Genomic DNA, 19,946 nt, shown 5'->3' with positions numbered 1-19,946 from the left:
ATAATAAGTTTATAACTTATACATAATATAAGATGTTTTGTGAAAGAAACTACTTTATTTTGAGTAGAATTTTAAGAGATAAGTTAGCTTAATAAATGTTAAATACTTGTATATCGTAGAAGAAACGTAATTTCCATTTGCTGAATATATGAGTTTTACTTCTTAAGCAAAAACAATTGTAACGCTCTTTCCAATTTATACACCATGCAGATAAATCAGAATATGAACTTGTTTTAGTGCGTATCTAAATACATCGATCTAAAAAAACGGCGTCGTATTTAATATAACTTTATGAAATGTTTTCTTGCAGAATGCATTATGTCGTTGTACATGTACAATTGTATGAATATATGTGGTAGCATTATCCAAGGTAGTCAGATCACAGTGCCTATTGTATAATCTTTAAATTGACCTATATTTAATGTACTAAATTAAATGTAGATCACCATATGATTGCGGTGCAAAGGTAGCTAGTGTCAGGATCTCTCCAGTATTTTCAAGGGTTATTGTCCTTTAATTATTATAGAATCCTTAAATACCTCAGTTCGCCAAATTCCTACTTGCTACTTTGACACAGTCCATACTTTGGCGGGTATGAGTTCAGCGAATTTGCATGTTTCTTTTCAGTTTGAATGTGTTTTCCCAAGAATCAGTGCCATTATTCGGACCACCTTTGCCTTCTCCACCAGAGTTCTTTGACGCAGACGAATTTAGGGATTTTCTACTTGTCAAATGTAGGTCTATGTTATGCAATAAAATGCAATAAGGTGTAAGCATAAAGCGATATTAGTATAACTACTTTTTCAGATTCCCGTAACTATTGAAAAAAGTTAAGACGTTTTCAATTACTGATGAATTTAATTCTAAAACAAATTTAATTTTTGAAATATGAATGAAAGTCGGCAAAATGTAGTGTAATTAGAAATTCAATTTTTCACATTATGTTCATGATTTATGTAAGAAATTTGTTTAAAACTTTTACACTGATTTCGTTTAACAGTAACGCTGACAATAATAAATTTTGTTTTCTTACTTACAGTAATAAATGGCGAAAAAGCAGCTGTGAACAACCCGGTATTTACACAGAAAAGAGAAAGAACCCTAGAAATGCTCATCAAAAATCTCTACTTAGATTATATGCCAGAGGTAAGTTCAACACAGAAATTCTACATTTAATGCACGCAGGCTGAGCATTGATCAAAGAATCATCTGATATATACATTCACGTCCAACCATTTATACACCAAATTCCTTAAAAAGAATACTAAGGCTCTTATTATTTTATGTATTTACTAACGACATTAACTGGACATGCCATCAGATCTCCATAACTCATTGTGCTGATTATGCAATGTACATTGAGACTGTGGAAACACATTTATGAATAATCATTTGACATAATTGACAAATACGTGTATGTCTTTTCATATGCAAACGCGTTCAAACTCGAGTAAAGAATTTCTACATTTTTATAGAATAACATGTTGAACAGACGAGCTTTTAGTGATGTGATACAAGATGCCAACACAAGCAGGAGGAAAGAGGATGCTAGAAGAGCAGAATTTGTCAGAATAGGACAGGTAGACTTTTGCAATTGTACTTTCGTAATTTAAGGGAAAGGAAATGTTGTTTTTTGTTGAGTGTGATTTTGATGTAACTCGAAGTGTGTTAACATGCACATGCTGTTTTGCAAAATAGCCTTGCACTATAAATAAACATATCTGAAATGTTCTTGAAATAAGCTGTTATATGGCAAACTATGTCTGAAAACGAATGAACTAGTTTATCCTAAAAAAGTCAGCAAAGTCTGAAGAGCTTTTCATTTGGTTGAGTAGTCGCTTTATCTGTTGATAAATCCAGATTCACACATTTTAATCCAGTTTTCATGGTATTCCTTAAAATGTGTCTCTCACATAGGCTCTCCTGTGATAACAAAATAGATGCGTACCATTAATACGTTTTGATCGACACACCATATGTGCCTCAGTAAAAGGTTGTTGTTTTTCAAATGCAGTTTTAACCAAAGAGAAATGTAATGTAATTGGACTGTTTACATCAAGCCCAGACAGCTTTTACTTACTGCTCCCCCAACAACTTTTCCGATTACACAGACTACGATGTCTTTGTGAAGCAAATAGTAGCACTGTCTATAATTCGATCACAGCGTTTTCAGTTGGTGAATATACGAAACCAAGTCAAATTTAAATGTTTGAAATATTGGTTCAGCTGCATTAAAGAAGTAGTAAGACATAGGAATTTCATACAGTCAAATAAAAAAACATATATTAGCATTGCTTATTAAAATGCTAAAATGAGTTGGCAGGAGAAATGTAACTTAAAGTACTTGAATGACTTGTATTGCAGTTGTTTAGTGTAAAATAAAATATTGAGTCAGTCTTTTTGGGTTTACTTGCTAAATTACTGTATAGATTCTAATTACCCGCGGATGCTTGTTTAGAGAATGAAATATGTGTCTTTATTGTAACATTGAGTGTATATATTTCAGACTTTAAAGCTCCAGACGTGTCTTTATTGTAACGTTTAGGGGTAGATATTTCAGACTTTAAAGCTTAAGACATGTCTTTATTGTAACGTTTAGGAGTATATATATTTCGGACTTTAAAGCTTAAGACGTGTCATTATTGTAACATTGACGTATATATAGTTCAGACTTTAAAAGTCCAGACGTGTCTTTGTTGTAACATTGACGTATTTATTTCAGACTTTAAAGCTCAAGACGTTTCTTTATTGTAACATGGGCGTATATATATTTCAGACTTTAAAGCTGAAGACGATATTAAAAGGAAATGCACCAACAAGTATGGTGTCCACTGGAATGTTGAAAACACAGGTAGGCTTCCAAGAAAAGGATCAAATCATTTTTTCAATAGAAGAATCTGCTTTCGGCTCCTATTATTTTTAATAGACTTTATTCATGTGTCCTGCTACTGTATGCCTAAAATACTAACAATTCATGTATTCAACATAAAGTCTGCTTGTTATTATAGTCCTCACAACACAAACACAGAAAGTCAAATACTTGTTACAAAGTTTTTACCATTTTCAGGTGTGATCAATTGAATGTAGGCGTGTCGCTCTTCAATAACAGTTTGTACTACACAAGATCTATTTATGTATATGTGTGATAAAATCATTTGGGTTTTTTTCAGCCGTGGGAACCTCAGCATTGTTTTAGTGATTTTTGTCATCCCATCATTACATCAGATTCATGGGGTATGATACTTTTAGTTTTACTATTACATCACTTTATTGTAGGGCGCTGTAAATATATAATTACTACACGCTTATAACTTGAGTGAATGTATTACTTTTTTGCAACACTTCTTTGAATAGATAAGTAATGAATAAGTGATTAAGTAATATATTTAATTTGTTCGTATCTAGCAAACATTTAAAGTGCGATGACAATACTTGACTTACGAATGAGCATTTCTTTTTATAGGAGATAAACTTGTGTTGGCAACTGATCAAGGCACTTTTGTTCTAGAAGGTTGGTATTTATATTCGAAACAAATATCTCATAGTTACATGACTTACATGACTGAGTTAGTTTAAGTTGATAGCCAGTTTTACCTGATGAAATGGGTTATAATTGTATTTAAGTTTAAACTGTAGAAACATAGAAACTGGTCAATTGTTTTTATCTCTATTGGCAATTTCATGGTCCTACATAACGGCAAATTGTTTCTATTTCCAAGATAGTATATCTACTTTTAAGTTATAGATATATAGAAATTTTAAAATCCGTTAATGCTGCTATATAGTTAAGATATAAATCTAGGGGTTATTTGTTTATTTAAGTGTAATTTTGAAATAAATTTCCCTTAGTGAACAGCAGGTGAAATATTTTCACGAATGGCTCAGACCAAGTGAAATATATTTTTATCCTACTTATAAAAGATACTTTTTCATTCCTGTATTCTTTTTAATTTTAACCATATATTATACCAATTTGACTCTTGCAGTGTAACACGCATTGCGTCATTACGTAAAATGCCATGACGTCTCAATGACTTTGGTGAAAGTGTTTAGTAGTTCAATGAAAATTATATCGTTTTAGTCTATATCTTTTTAATCAAATTTGTGGTTATTTGTATTTCTTATTTTTTCAAATTCATTTATAGTTCCATACATTCGAGAAAATAAAAATGATGATCTCAGTGCTTTGAACCGAAACAACGAAAATATCAATTTTATTTCACTGATATCTATTCCTGTACTTCCACTGAAAAACATGGAATTAAATAAACATTATTTTCCAGACAGATAATACATAACAGACATAGTGGAACGAATTATCTCTGGCTTTAATTTGCATAGCCTGCATTGACAAGATGAATTAGATTTACACGAAACCATTTCTTTTTTGCAAATCTAGATGTGCTTCAAAAAATAAACTAAAGGGGAATTAGATAACTATTCGATTTCTAGCGTAATTAGGTTTTCTCTGGGGGTAGATATTTTACAGTGTTGACATTTCAAAGGAATACTCAGCCTTATTGTGTTATATTTTCAGACGGGTTACAGCCTAGAATGATTTTTGATAAGTCTGTTGGTGTAAAACAAATCAATGTCGTAGAGGCTCATGGTCTACTTATAATGAGGAAAGATAAAGGTATGATGCCAAAAAGGCCAGCAGCTAATTTCCATTCTATGTGCTTCAAGATATGTAATATTTCAAATGATTTGATTAATTTAAACTCTGACTTACCGGCAACTTAACCCGCATCATACTTTCTACCATATTTACATGTTCTGTTTCATTTTCTTATTTGTATCTTTTTGTTTAATATTCAGTTTGATTATATCAATAAATTCTACCTGCTTTAAAACACTTCATTGAGTAATTTGTCCTGTGATAATGTATTATTTCATGTTTTTAGGTAAAGATGGCAAGATATACGCATTTCGTCTCCTAGACTTTGAGGGGGAGGCTGCTGAAAACATTATACGTAGTAAAGTAGACTGCAGAGACCATAAAATAGAAAAAACAAAAGGTGAGAAGCTGTCATATCATTTATGACATATCATCTTACTTCAATAAATATCTTTTGTGAACGATGTATGTTTCTGCTGATAATACATTATATGAACAGGCCAACGTTTCTGTTCGCTTATCTTTTTTAACCAGTAAAATTTACGTTGTATTCTAGGTTGTCATTTATACGCTCTAAGCCGTCCCGGCTCAAGTCATCTACGAATGGTTGTGGCAGTTGGGCGTCGTCTACTTGTGTTCACATGGAAACATTCGGCAGAATGGCTAGTCTGGTGCTGTCCGTCAATGGAACTGGACACAGTTGAAGGGTTTACATTTGTTAGGGTACTTATATATTTCACATTCCAATAATGAAGTTATCCGAAGAAATTCAATTTAAAGTACATGTGTGTATGTAACTCGGTAGTATAAACAACTATTTGAATAGAAATTTATCTAGTATGATATATATACTTTGGTAATGATAAAGCAACAAATGCGTGCTTCATTTTGAAGGGGAATAAAGTAGCGTCGTTATGTACAGGTTCAGAATTTTGCAAAAAAGGTGTCCATTAAAATTGATTCACCTATTGTATTTCAGGAATTGGAATGTTTTGATACTCCTCAGATTATATCCCTAGTTGACGGGACGAAAGGGGAAAATGACGGCATAAGGATAGACAACCAGATTTGTGTTGGATATAAGCATCAGTTTGATTTAATCAACGAAAAGAATGGAGACACACTACAGCTCTTCCAAACAGACTCAAATAAGGTAGCTTAGACTAATAAGACACTTGACTGAAATGTATGAAATGCAGATATTTCCTTTTAAGAAGTAATATCGAAAACAAGTTTTTTTAGTGAAGTCGGTTAGATTCTTTGTCACCATTATTATTTCTTTATAAAGGATAACGGAAACATAGTTGTTGGTCATAATGTGCCATGAAGCATTTTTAACCGAGGAGGTACTAAACCCTTAGACCGACTGCTGCAAAATAAAGGACTGAATCCCTCGATTGACTGTTGTTGCGGGAGAATCGAACCCCTTAATTGAATATTACCCCTGAATTATCTGTTTAAAGCATTTATTCCTTTTTTGACAGTTAGCAAAGGCTTGACTCCTTGAATCATTACAACTAATGTCAAATATATTTTTTCTTTCACTGGTTAACATTTCGCTCGAGTGATATTTGATGATTACTTTACTAACGAGTAAATTGTTTAACGTTAGTAATTACTTCATGTACATTCACATACTTTTCTGACTACAACAATTACTTATGAATGTATAAGTAAATATATATGATTTATGTATCTTGCAGAATGTATCTCTTGTGTCAGCTATTGATATTTATGAAGATGAAGAAGCAGAGCTCTTGTTGTCGTATAACTGTAAGTATTGCTGACTCTCGGTATCTAATTGTGATAACAAATTTCAGTTGAAAGTTTAATCTACTCGTATTTTTAACCTTATCTTGCTTAATTTCTAAAATGAACTCGTCCATTATTCAATTAAGGCAGTACCATACTAGTATATTATTCAAATTGTTGTTCACTGAAAATTTACTGAATAGCGAACAGTGCATACCATGATCAGGATGTGCAGGCTGATCTTGGTCTGCATTGCTTGCAAAGGGAAACTCACTTGCCGCCAGCAGGCTAATGGAATGTATCCTCCTTTACTAAATAATTCATCAAAGAAACTTTTCTGTTTCAGATGTTAGTCATTTCCAAAAACTCAAAGAGGAAAATTCGAACGATTTCGACATCCACTGGAATTCGGAACCTTTTCATATAGGTATATATTTTCTACACATAATTTAAACTAAACAAGTATTTCTAAGTAAGTAAATATTTTATGTCCGAAAACCGACCGTTGTCATTCAAAACTAAAGCTTTCAAAAAGTTATAGAAGGTACATCTTATTAATTATGTTATTAAGTACAGCAGTTTGAGTACAGAGTTTGTTGCTAATTTGCTACACACAATCTTATTTATTTATTTTCTTTATTGCAGTTTGTGCCTTCCCTTATGTTATGGCCTTCACCGCAGATACGATAGAAATCCGACTGATAGTGAACGGAAATCTTGTTCATACAATGACCATGCCGGACCTTACCCTCATATCTTCAAAGGTTCGAAATAATTCTGAAACATATAATGTTTAATAATTATGTGTGCTCTTTCGAATGTAACAAGCTTTCTCTTAGGAAATTGAAGTTAATTATTACGGTGTCCGCGTGTACGGTGTTCCGTTATGACCATCGAGATTTTTATTCCGGATTCTCATATCTCAAAAACCAAAATCACGCAACTTCGATGATGAAGAAACGAAATCACGATGTTGAAAGCACGAAACAACGATGTTGAAAATGCGAAATGATACCGGGTTTTCATCATCGTGGTTTCGCGTTCATCGTAGTTTCAAGTTTTCTCCATCGTGGATTCCACTTTAATCCTTATAGCTTCGTGATTTCGACTTAGAGGTATGGGGTTCAGGAATAAAAATCTCGATAGTCCAAACGGAACAACGTACTAATTTTAAAATATAAATAACAAGTTAACGAAACGAAAAAGAAAGATAAACGACACTTGAAACAGTTTTGTCTTAACTTCTGATTAAATTCACGTTGTTGGGAATCATTATCATCGGATCTGAAATTTTCCAAAACGACAAACCCCAATAAACGTCTTGTTTCTGTCTTCTTCAAAGCATATCCAAACGGTATAATTACCTGTTCTAAAACGAATACTCCCACTCTGAGATTTAAATCCGAGGTAAAGTCAGCATCAAACAAGGTTTTAATGGACATAATTCCCACTATAACACGGTTTTGAAATTAATAGACTTTTACACAAATCCACTGACAGCAATTTTCTCTTAATGAGTTGTAATTTTTCCATAATTCTTCTTCTTCCGTTTCAGTGTGACATTTATTTTGCAACATCGGCGTATCCACCGCCACCAGATGACAGACAATTAACAGACCAGGAATCTTGCTCAACACCTCCCCGTTCGCCAAACTTTAGACTATCTCCATCACCCAACTGTACGTTTTCTTCTTATTACGTAAATAGTTTAACAAGAAAGTCATTCCAACCTTCATTTTGTATCTCATCAGCTCCATGATTTCTTCAAAACTCCTTTATTTAAAGATTTTTTGTGCGTTTTATTAGCTCAATGTGTGCTTCAAATTTTCTTAATTTATTGTTTGTTTTATAAATTCAGATTATTATTAATCACCTTTCAAAAAGTGTTAATTTTATGATTGAAAAATCGAATTAAGATGCTTTCAGCAGGAATTTAACTTGGAAATTAGTATTACAGTCAAACTCGCTTTATACGAACTCATCCGGACCTAAGAAATATGTTCGTATCAAACGAAATTCGTATTAATGAATGTATGACCAGATAATTTGTCCGAGCAATTTGAGCGATATCACCGGTATCATTGGTGAATAGATTCCAATATTATGATACATGAAAGTAGTTAATAGTTTTAAACTGATTAGGTTAATTCATTCAGATAACATTGAAATTACTCAAGAAAAGTCATACTTAAACAGGTAACACTGTTTTAATTTAAATTTTAATGTGCGGTCGAGGTCAAGAGCGCCAAATTATATGCACCGCCAACATTGAAGCTTGTACTAGATCTATATAACAAGCATTCTAAGAGGTATGAAAGTTCGTATATTTTGGAAGACACAGCCTACCTGTATCGACACTAGAACGTCAATAATGTGTTTAAAATTATTTACACCTCTTTAAATCTTGACCTGTTAACTGATTAAATTATTTTATATTGACATGATAGCCACAAAGTACCGAGTGTTTGTTTGTGAATAGGTGTGAACTACTCCATTGTCCAATTACCAAGCGGCACAAGCTTGACCATATTATTATTTTCAACACATTTTATAACGACCCCGACTTCTAAAATTAATTCGTATCAAAAGATGTAAAAGTATAATATTTAAGCTTATTGGGACTTCCAAAATGTGTTCGTATCTACCGATTATTCGTATCAAGCGAGTTCGCTATTACCGAAATAATTTTACAAAGAAATAGAAGGACTCGGCCGGGGAATTCGGACTTTGTTCGTTTAATCCGAAAATTCGTATCAAGCGAGTTCGTATTAACTGGACTCGACTGTATTTAGGTAAACAATTACAGAAACTGTTGTACTTTATGTATTGTATTATATCCAAATATTACATTTTCAGCAAAGTTCCATTTCTCCTCCACAAGGTTTATCTACAAAATTCCAATTTCATGTCTCACTGGTCACGTCCTTCCAGAAAAGTCTGTGAGCAGCCAGAGTTCAGTTCAACAATCGACCTTGCTAGCTCCTGTAATGGGCAGTGCGGGGACCTCCCCTGGATTATTAAGGAGAAGTCCATTACTTCGGTCAAGAAACCTGCAAGTTGCACAGGCGGAACAAGGTCTGGTATGTATGTTGTTCGCTCTCAGACAATAATACAACCCAGTAAAACAATGTTTCGGTTGTTCAGCGATCATCAATTTACTGTACATAATATTTTCGTTTTTTTTTTTACAATCTGGCGGGGCGCTTTACTAGTTGACCTAATTTACCATATATGTATTAGTTTGGCAGTCTGTGTGAATTTTGAAAGTTATGAACGAAACATTCTACTAGCTGACCCAGTTTTACATTTTATTGCTGTTCCGTAAATACCTTTCTCTGAAGAAACTTCGAAACAATTTGCAATTAAAACAAACTTGTTTTCAGGAGAACAACGAGAGGCATGATTCTTCCAGTTCGGATTCAGGCATCACAATGTTAAGAACTAATGAATTCTCCCCTCCGGAGAGTCCAAGTCTTGCATCTGGTGGTGTTGGTGGTGGAGGTGCTGTTTTCCATGAGTCTGATATTGTCTGAGTTATTATTATGCAGCGGCAACAGTGTGTAGTCACAAGCATACGTAGCCAGTATATTAATGACCAATAATTGAACTGTGATTGTGGAATTTCATTTTGTTACAAGCAGTGGACAATGACAGCATAAATGGTGTGCTAAGGCGATCATTTGTTCTAGTCTCAGTTATGCTGAAAGTATAACCGTTCTTGCCAAAGAAGTTCTGTATTTGTTAAAACAGAATTGTATGTGCTGTAATGTCAGACACACTTGGAAATAGTTACATGTTTTATTGTGATAGGCTCAGTGATATATTCCCCTTTTGTTTTATATTCATGTGCCAGTTATATATGATGAGCGACTTTTTAAAGGTGTCTAAAATTTCAAAGTAGAATAATGTATATAGAAATTATTTGTTCAACGCGTAGTACAAAAGATGGTGTAATATACTAGGTATTTGACAATCTTGATAAGCATTGAGTGTAAATTAACAATAATTGATAGAATTCATACGATGAATTAATATTACATATAATAAAGAAACTGTATATATATATTGTACATATAGGTTTACCTGATACCTAATTTAGAGCTAGTATTTATAACGCTCAACATGGAAATGAAATATGTTAGTTTTTTTATTAAAATTCTTACTTTGTGCCATATCATCAGTTTTTGTTTTGTAAATTGAAACAGCATTTTGTTTCTTTGTTTCTGTTATTGTTACATGACTAGAAACAATTCTTAACCATTAAACTATCACCATTTTATAGAACATGATTGTGTTTTGTTTTCGTCAAGTATTACTTTCAGTAGGTTATTAATCTTTAGCTTGCTGGCGGCAAGTGATTTTGCCTGTGCGACCGATGCAGACCAAGTCCGTGTAGGCTGATCATGGTCTGCACTGTTCGCTATTCAGTCAATAAATTTTTGGTGAACACCCCTTTATATCATAAGTGGTATTCCCTAAAGTGAATGATTTAAAAATATAGCAGGGTAAAGGTTAAACGCAGATTATTACCGTTACAAAAAGAGAATAAATATGTAATAATATTTGAGACAATATATCAATTTATTTTAAAGTAGTGGAGAAAAGTCATCAATCTTTCTTAGAATAATAGGAATAAATACGCCAATCAATGAAGTTTAAACATACCCTGAAAATGAAACCGTTTTAAGTTGTTTAATAAATGACAGTAAAGTTGGTAAGCTGTTCGTAAAAATCCGTACCTCTGTTTTAAGGGAACACTTCATTTACTATCAGACATTAATATTCAGCGCTTTAAATGTACTCGTATGCAGTTGGTTATTCGATAAAGGATTTTAGAACATAAATTCCGCTTTACAGTTTACTGACTAATTAAATTAAACAGGATTGTAAGTATACTTAACAGATATCTGTAGATTAAAATGATTTTACACTTCACTTTCAAAATTGTTTACATGTACTTGCAAAGAACAACGCAGTCACAGGTTTTTAGTTGATTATTCAGATTGTTGGACAAAATATTGTTTCCGCAGAGTTATGTAGAAATTTTTTATCACTTTTCAGAATATACTATTAGATTAACTCATTCAAAAGTATTTAAAGATATCTTACTGCTAATAAAATTATAAGGACAAGCTTTCGTCAAAACTGTTCATTAAATTGTTACTCTTTATTATGAGAATGACTTTCATACTAGACATCCAACCAGTCTGTCAAAATTATATCACAGTGACTGTAAAGTAATATATCAACGGTGTTGATCCAAAACCCCGCAAAAATGGCAACTTCTTGAGATGTTAAAACCGTGTTTACTCTATTATAGCAAGGTCGAGTCCTTTGGAACAAAGGTCTTTAGAACTTGGCAATAAATTGTGTTTTATGCTCAACTGAGCTTGACATCTTTAAGTTTGGCTATATATAGCTTAAGTTTTGATCTTACTATTAAAACTTTATGCAAGTCTTCTTATTGCAGTTCCTATTTACTATAAATAACGTTAATTGATACTGACTGAGAGATGAGCGAGAAAATTTGCACATATGATTTATAACAAAAGCATTTTCGTGCCAAATTTCAATTAGTGGCTTTGATCGGTACCTTCAATAGGCTTGAAATATGATACATACCTAAGAAGTTAATATAGTGTTATGTATACAGAGTAAACAGAACATATCATTTAAAATTTGTTTTTAATTCTACAATTGACAAGAAACAAGTTCTTTTAACTTACAGATATTTTTATCTCTCTACTGGCCTAAAACCGATTTCCTACATGGATCACTAATGGTTCATATCCGTGTCGAGTTGTACATTAGGTAAACAGAACAGAATAATTGAACATACTGGTTAGTTCTTGTTTTTGTACAAAGTAATTATATGTTGTTACATGAACATGTCAGAAAGAATTTATTTTGTGAAATTGTTTATCAGTTTTCATTGTTTAAAGTATTGTCATTTGCAACGAATATTATATCTGTTTTAAACCATTTTAAACAAACAATATTGTGATACTTTGTTAAAAGCACAGACATTCAGAATTATGCCCTCTTGTTAAAAATTTAGAAAGTAGTTATCAGAAGACAAATTGATTCAGTGATTTCTAGGTATTATCTGTCCACAAAAACACTTCATATAAAGTCCTTACAACATGTTCCTAAGCTGTCGACAGCGTTGCTCACAGAGAATAAATTGATACGAAATTACATTCACTGGTTTTACGGTACCAAAGGACGGAAATAGGTAATTATAAACAACAGTGACTTAAATTATCTAAAAGGTCAAGGTAGTTCTGCACGTTTTTATCATATTTTGTTTTTATAATGTAGAATTTGATTATGTTCTGCTTTTTCAAAACTTTAGGATATACTTGGCAAGAAAAACAGACAGAGTCGTGTGCTTCATTTTTACTAGACTGTTTTGCGAAATTTTGACCTCAAGCAAGTCTTCATTAGTTTATGGAAAAATCACAAAATCGATGACATTTTCGCAAATAGATTGTTTTCTACAACGTATATCTTAATGAACCTTCTCACCGTCGTAAATAATCATATAGTCTATAATATAGTGAAATAAAATGTAAGGTCCCGTATGCTAGATTATGGAAATTTGCTCACGATTAAAGAGATCAGAATATTTCAAGCTGATTTTAAGACATTATTTGGGATTATCTAATGTGTCCTATGTTTTAAAATCATATCTTATCTTTAAAATCGTTATTGTTTTAATAAATTTACTCACGGGTTGCCATAATTGATAAAATGATGATCATTTACATATGCCGAGTCAAGTTTTTATGTCTCCCACCATACCACACAGTGGTGTCGGAGACGTATTGATTTACTCCTGTCTGTGTGTGTGTGTGTCTGTCTGTTACAAATTTTGTCCGCACTCCGAGTCAAACATTTCTCATCCGATCTTCACAAAACTTGAACCAGATGTATTTGACCATAACTCCTCGGCCAAGTTCTTTAACTTGCCAAATCGCCCCAGGCCATTCAGAATTATGGCCTTCGAATTACCCAAAATCAGCCTTTTTAATGTTCAAAGGTATATTTGTAGTGAGTAAACAGTATGTAAAGACTGACTTACTATTTAGATGATTAGGCAGTTGTGGGAGACATGCGCTTTTTAAAAAGCAGCTCTAGTTATTCTACGTTTTCCGGATAAATGACTTGACGTCATTTGCCGGTTTATAAAACGTGCAGAACTACCTTAAAATGATGGAAACAATTGTACTCGCTTCGGTACAATCGACAGGTCGCATAGTTTCAGCTGTAGTGACTACTATACACATATCGGTACAATCGTCAGATCAGGTAGTGTTAGCTGTAGCGACATCTATACACACCGGCATAATCGTGAGGTCATATAGTGTCAGCTGTAGTGACATCTACACTCTGTACTGTACAGTCGTCATGTCGTATAGTTTCAGCTGTATTGACTTCTATACACACCGGTATAATCGCCATGTCGTAGAGTTTCGGCTGTATTGACTTCTATACACAATTTGGGACAATCGTCAAATTGTATAGTGTCAGCTGTAGCGCTTTCTATAAATGCTTCGGTATAATTGTCAGGTCGTATTGTTTCAGCTGTAGCGACTTCTATACACACTTCGGTATAATCGTCAGGTCGTATAGTTTCAGCTGTAGCGACTTTTGTACACACTTCGGTATAATCGTCAGGTCGTATAGTTTCAGCTGTAGCTACTTTTGTACACACTTCGGTTTAATCGTCAGGTCGTATAGTTTCAGCTTTATTGACTACTATACACATCTCGGTAAAAGTCTTTCATATATAGTCTGCATTGTTTGACACACCCATAATCCATGCTTTATTGATAATTGGTTTTAAGCCTAGTTTTGTTTGCATATGATTATTTGTGTATGTATTTAAAAATGGCACACATTATTTTATCATTGAAGTAAAATGTACAATGCCTGATAAAATAATGTAATATTAGCATAGCACCAACTCATTTCGGTCTTCATCGTATTTATGCTTTCATTTCATTATTTATTTCATTTGTTAATGTTCAGGTATATACTGCAGCAATTTAAAATGAGTATACTCTACATTGTAACATTTACGTCATGTTAATATGAGTGTTTTGTCACTGCAATGTGTTACCATGTCGTTTAATTCAAATTGTTAAAATGAGCGTTTTCCAGCCGTATTGTTGGGCAGTTTAAGTGATTCTAGTCAGTTATTTTATCATGTATCTTATGTTAAAGTACCAGTACAGAAGCAGTTTGTTTTAATCTTGGTCTGTATGTTTGCTTTTAACCTAAATAACGTTTGCTTTAAGTAACTTCAGTAAAACTGAATTTCTATCCGTTTGTAATAAATGTTAAAAAGCAGTTGTATAAATGAAGTTGATAGTGTGTTTTGTTTATATTGTGGTTTTTCATCACAAACTGTCATTTGTTCTTTTCCTTTTATAAATATGTCATTATTTCATTATTTTGGTGCATTCCAGTTACATATAAAACAAATGTAAAATTAGACTTGTTGGCGAGATCTCGTTTCTGTCATTCCCATTTACTTGTTCCAAAATAACCTAGTTTGATTAATAAAATCTATGACAAAATTTAGCTACTGTCTTTTTATTATTTTTTGTATTGTTGTTATATTGATAATTGCTTATCATGAAATGTGTTGGGACTAAATACTAAAATTGTATTGCATACTCACATTTCACCAGTTTTGGGCTTAATATGTATTCATTATGTTCCGTCTGAATATCCGACCCTCCTTCCTTCACCATGTAAGTTAACTTAGCTGTTCTTTGAATAAATCCGTTTCAGCATCGTAAACCGTGCATCTATATCTCGTTCCTAAAACACTAGAGCAATCGCTAAATGTGATTTTTATCTTCTAACTAAAAGGCTTGTCCGAAAATATTGTCCTTAATTCCTTTACTATGATCTGTCCTTGTATAAGGATCTTTTTACAGATTTTATTAATTATGTTATTTTGATAGAAAAGATTATGGCTATTATACTCTTTAAGTTTTTCTTTTTTTAATCTACTAGTAAGTCAAACATTTCACGTAGAGTGTCTTTAATCAAAGTTAAAACTAAAGAGAAAAGATTGCTGTATTATTCTAGATTATGCTGTTTATACGCCCGTCTCTGAAAGAGCGGAGCGTAATATGTGAACGGCGGGCGGCATCGTACAGCATGTCTGCTCTCTAAGTCGAACAGTTTTCATCCGATCTTCACCAAACTTGCTGACTATGTTTGTGGACATAATATCTCGGCCAAATTCGATAACCAGCGAAATTGGTCTGTGCACTCTTAGATTATGGCCCTTGAATTACTCGAAAAACTGCGAATTTAGCCTTGTCTGCTAAGTCAAATAGTTTTCAATCGATCTTCACCAAACTCTCTGACAATGTTTGTAGGCATAAAATCTGGGTCAAGTTTGAAAATCAGACAAATCGCCTCGGGCACTCTTGGATTATGGCCCTTGAATTACTCGAAAAACTGCGAATTTAGCCTTGTCCGCCCTCTTAGTCAAACAGTTTTTATCCGATCTTCACCAAACTTGGCCCGCCCGCTTAGCTCAGTAGGTCAGAGCGTCGGTCTACGGATCACGGGGTCGCGAGTTCGATCCTCGGGCGGGGCGTATGTTTTCCGTGACTATTTGATAAACGACATTGTGTCTGAAATCAATAGTCCTCCACCTCTGATTCATGTGGGGAAGTTGGCAGTTACTTCCGTAGAACAGGTTTGTACTGGTACAGAATCCAGGAACACTGGTTAGGTTAACTGCCCGCCGTTACATGACTGAAATACTGTTGAAAAACGGCGTTAAACCCAAAACAAACAAACAGAATCGCCAAACTTAGTGACAATGTTTGTGGGTATAATGTCTCGGCCGAGTTTGATAACCAGCCAAATCACCCTTGGCACTCTTAAATTATTGCTCTTGAATTACTCGAAATCTGCGAAATTAGCCTTGTCCATTGAAACAGTTTTGATCTGATTATCAATTTCATCCCACACATAACCTTACAAATACCTTGATTCCTTCTTACTCATTTTTGTGGTTGACAAGGCATACAACATTAACATTATTTCCATGATGTTACATAACTGAATATTTTGACGGGCGTAATTTGTGACAGTCTGGCCACTGGCACCAGACCAGAAAAAAGTGCCTCTGCACATGTTATACCGTACCCCTAGGTATTCTGTAAGAACCATGGTCATGAACGGGAAAGTGCACTAACCCAATTCAATCGTACATGGCCCACCTAAAACGCGCAGTTCGGTTTATGGGTACCTAGTATATTGAACAAGCGATAAGTTATCTTTGATAGTGTACCGGTCACATTGTCTCAATATTCTATATTGCAGAGATGTACCACTTATTTTATACTTTCGTCAAAGTTACAGAAAAAAATTGCTTGAACTTCCCTGATGAACATCCGGTCTAGAGGTCACGGCAGTGTGCACATGTTAGGCGAAATGTAAACAAACAAAAACAGAATGCAAAATATTCACAGTTTTACAATAAAACTCGAAATGATGAATGAAATTCATCTTGCATATGATTTTGAATTTGAAATCATACATTGGTACACATCTGTTCTGTTTATTTAATTCATTTTGCACATTTATGCTGCATATACACATTTTAGCGTACACGTATAGTAAAATGACGACTGACATACATTTTCACATCAGTCAATCAGGATTGTTTTTTTATCTAGACCGGAAGGCCACCAGGGAAGTTCAAGCAAGTTTTTGAATAACATTGAAAAACCTATAGATTACTCGTTGTTTTTCTAAGATAAGAAGTACTGAAGAAATGTGACCAGTACACAATGGAAGATAAATTACCACTTGTTTAATATCCATAGTACACATTTACCGAACTGCGTGTTTTAGGTATGAAATGCGCAACTGAAATAGGTTAGTATATTTTCCTGTTCATGACCATGGTTCTTATAGAATACCTAGGGGTAGGGTATAACATGTACAGAGGCATTTTCTTTCTGGTCTGGTGCCAGTGAGCTGTTAAAGCTGTCACTACCGCCTTTTGATCGTGTATCATTGTATCAAATTGCATTATACTGGTGTAAAATATATTGTCTTGAGTGTGTTTAGAAGATAATAAGAGAATATTTTATGGAAGTAAAGAGCTGATCAATTAATCAACACGAAAACTTAAAAGTTTCAGGGTCAACTTTACGGTTATTATCTCTTCTCTTGTCAGTCAGTCAGTTGTTCATTTTGATCATAGGTGTTTATTTAAAATCTTGTACTGTACAAATAATGCAAAGAGCAATATTTGTGTTAAAAGACCCTCTCCGATCCACTAAAAAATTCAAAAGCAATTTAAAACTTGATTACAAACGTTTCATGAAATCTGGTTGTTTACTGGTGGAAACCGAGTTAAAAATATCAATAATCTCATTAAACACTCGAATCAATGCTTGTCTTAGATCTACTATAGACACAAAATATATGTAGATTGTTGCCGTTTTCAATTAAAAATGTTTGTACAAGTTCACTTATTTAGTTTACAACGGAAGTATGGCATGGACTAAACTAATTAACTGACTAGGATAGGGTGGAGCAGGTAATTATACATTCTGCTAAGGCAACTCCAGTGAAATTTTAAAGATTTTGGTGTCTTTAAATGCATCCTCAAGAAGACAACTAAGTATGCTGTAATGTAATTCTGTGGTTTCTGTCGTTTTCGTGCTCGCAGACAGCAAATTTGATTACTCGCGACAAGCCCTATTCAGATAATTGAGAGATTTTGCCAGTATCAGGATGTGTCCGTATTCTGCCGATGGTAATTGTATATTCTGTGAACTTAATGATTAAGGGTTGTTACAATCACTAGAACGCTGTTATTGGTATTGCATAGCATAAGTCTCAGTCACGCTACACCGTATAGCGTTAACGGACGTCCAACGTACATGTATAACAACATTTTCAATCCGTTCGTGTCCGTTTGCATGCGTTTCTTTTCCGTTTCTCATGCGGCGCCTGCGCTCCTTGTTCGGCGGTGTTCGGTCCACCCGGTGGAAGGTTTTGAGCATGTTCAAAATTTAGAACGTACACCACAGGACAAAGTTTTCCGTTAGATGTACGGCAGCAGTGCGTTTTTTTCGTTACTCGTGCGTTCCCTATTCTAAACTTGACCGGTTCGCATCCGTTCTTGTCCGGTTTGCATTCGTTCTTCTCCGGTGGACCTGATTCACGGCCGGACTACTACCGGACATGCAACGGATGTAACGTATGTTCAACGGACGATAACTGATAAGAACATTTTGTCAGTTTCTCATGCGTTGCGCTTTCGTTTGACGTGGTACAAGTCCGTTACTAGCACGGTGATATCCGTTAATTGAACGTTGTTCGTCATGAACATATGCGTAAATCTTGCGGGCATTGTGCGTTTTATGCGCCCCATACACCGATTGCGAGAGCATCGAGCAGCAGCGGGGGATGCCTTTCGTCACCGGATAACTTTCTGTCGCAAATTTTCTATTCGTTTGACGTCCGTTAACGCTATACGGTGTAGTGTGACTGACACAATAACTATGCGCTCTATTTTTAAAATCCAGCTATAACTTACAGGTGCCAATTTCGTATTTTGGCTCGGGTACGTTTCCTGAATAATATGTTAGATCTTCTCAAGATCTTCGCATTATGGTAGCACCTAGCTGGAGTTTATTTTGCCCTGTTCTTCTATTCTGTATTTGAATTTGCGAAGTCGTCTTCCCTGGGAAGAACCAGTACAGACCTCCTATCTAGGTGGGAGAAACTCAAAAACATCTCAGAAATTTCAATTGCCCGGACTGGGACTCGAACCTTGGACCTCTGGATTGACAGTCAAGCGTGTTACTACTAGACCACCGGCCCACCAGATATGTTAAAATGTTTTGTTTTTTTTATGTTTGCTGAAAATACGTTGATATAGTTTAATATTCAAATAGGAGGACAAAATACAATTATATTATTTATAACTGCATCAGTAATATATTCAAAATGCATCAAGGACACTTTGAACAATCTTAGATGAGGATGCAAATGACTGTAACTGGTGTTTAGTCACTTATTAAAGTCGTAAATTTACGAGCACATGTTGGAAAATCAAGTAATATGTACTTTCTTCTGACATACAGATTAGCTCACGCGGAAAACCATTTCTACTCAATCCTCGGAGGATGGCCAAAACGAGTATCAATGCTCCGACTCGAAGTTACTTCGAGTCAACCATTTTCGTCAAGGAATTTTGCTATCTGACTCCGAGGATTAATGTGAAGTCACCCGGACTGATTCGAGATGAAATTCAATTAGCGGAATACACACCTTTATTTATTTTTTTCGTGTGTGTGTTTTCAAATCACTTGGCAGAATTCCTTCGAGTGACTCCGAGACGAATAAATAATTAACAGTACAAATTTAATTGGGTCTTCGAGTAACTTCGAAGACAGATTTCAGATTACTCTAAGAAGGATAATTATATTTTTCTTAGTAATACGCAAAAAACACGGTATTTATGAATAATACTAATAGTAGTATCTTTTATTTTACATTAAAATAAACCAGATTTTTC

General features: G+C 34.1%; 1 protein-coding gene across 7 annotated transcripts in view; it reads left to right on the top strand.

Moving 5' to 3' along the window:
• Positions 1-14,959, top strand: part of LOC123555048 (GTPase-activating Rap/Ran-GAP domain-like protein 3) — a 160,042-nt gene extending 145,083 nt beyond the window's left edge. For all 7 annotated transcript variants that reach the window (XM_045345603.2, XM_045345611.2, XM_045345592.2 and 4 more), the window contains exons 12-27: positions 628-734; positions 1,040-1,146; positions 1,476-1,580; positions 2,777-2,851; positions 3,171-3,234; positions 3,464-3,511; positions 4,538-4,636; positions 4,905-5,018; positions 5,175-5,341; positions 5,598-5,771; positions 6,322-6,391; positions 6,717-6,797; positions 7,016-7,134; positions 7,926-8,049; positions 9,227-9,450; positions 9,754-14,959. In XM_045345603.2, coding sequence (XP_045201538.2) covers positions 628-734; positions 1,040-1,146; positions 1,476-1,580; positions 2,777-2,851; positions 3,171-3,234; positions 3,464-3,511; positions 4,538-4,636; positions 4,905-5,018; positions 5,175-5,341; positions 5,598-5,771; positions 6,322-6,391; positions 6,717-6,797; positions 7,016-7,134; positions 7,926-8,049; positions 9,227-9,450; positions 9,754-9,903 — 1,828 coding nt within the window. In that variant the 3' untranslated portion in view covers positions 9,904-14,959. The remainder of the gene's footprint in view (positions 1-627; positions 735-1,039; positions 1,147-1,475; positions 1,581-2,776; positions 2,852-3,170; positions 3,235-3,463; positions 3,512-4,537; positions 4,637-4,904; positions 5,019-5,174; positions 5,342-5,597; positions 5,772-6,321; positions 6,392-6,716; positions 6,798-7,015; positions 7,135-7,925; positions 8,050-9,226; positions 9,451-9,753) is intronic.
• The last annotated feature ends 4,987 nt before the right edge of the window (positions 14,960-19,946 follow it).

Source organism: Mercenaria mercenaria, chromosome 15 (assembly GCF_021730395.1).
Source record: "Mercenaria mercenaria strain notata chromosome 15, MADL_Memer_1, whole genome shotgun sequence".
Lineage (NCBI taxonomy): Eukaryota > Metazoa > Mollusca > Bivalvia > Venerida > Veneridae > Mercenaria > Mercenaria mercenaria.
This window is presented reverse-complemented; position numbering and strand designations above follow the sequence as displayed.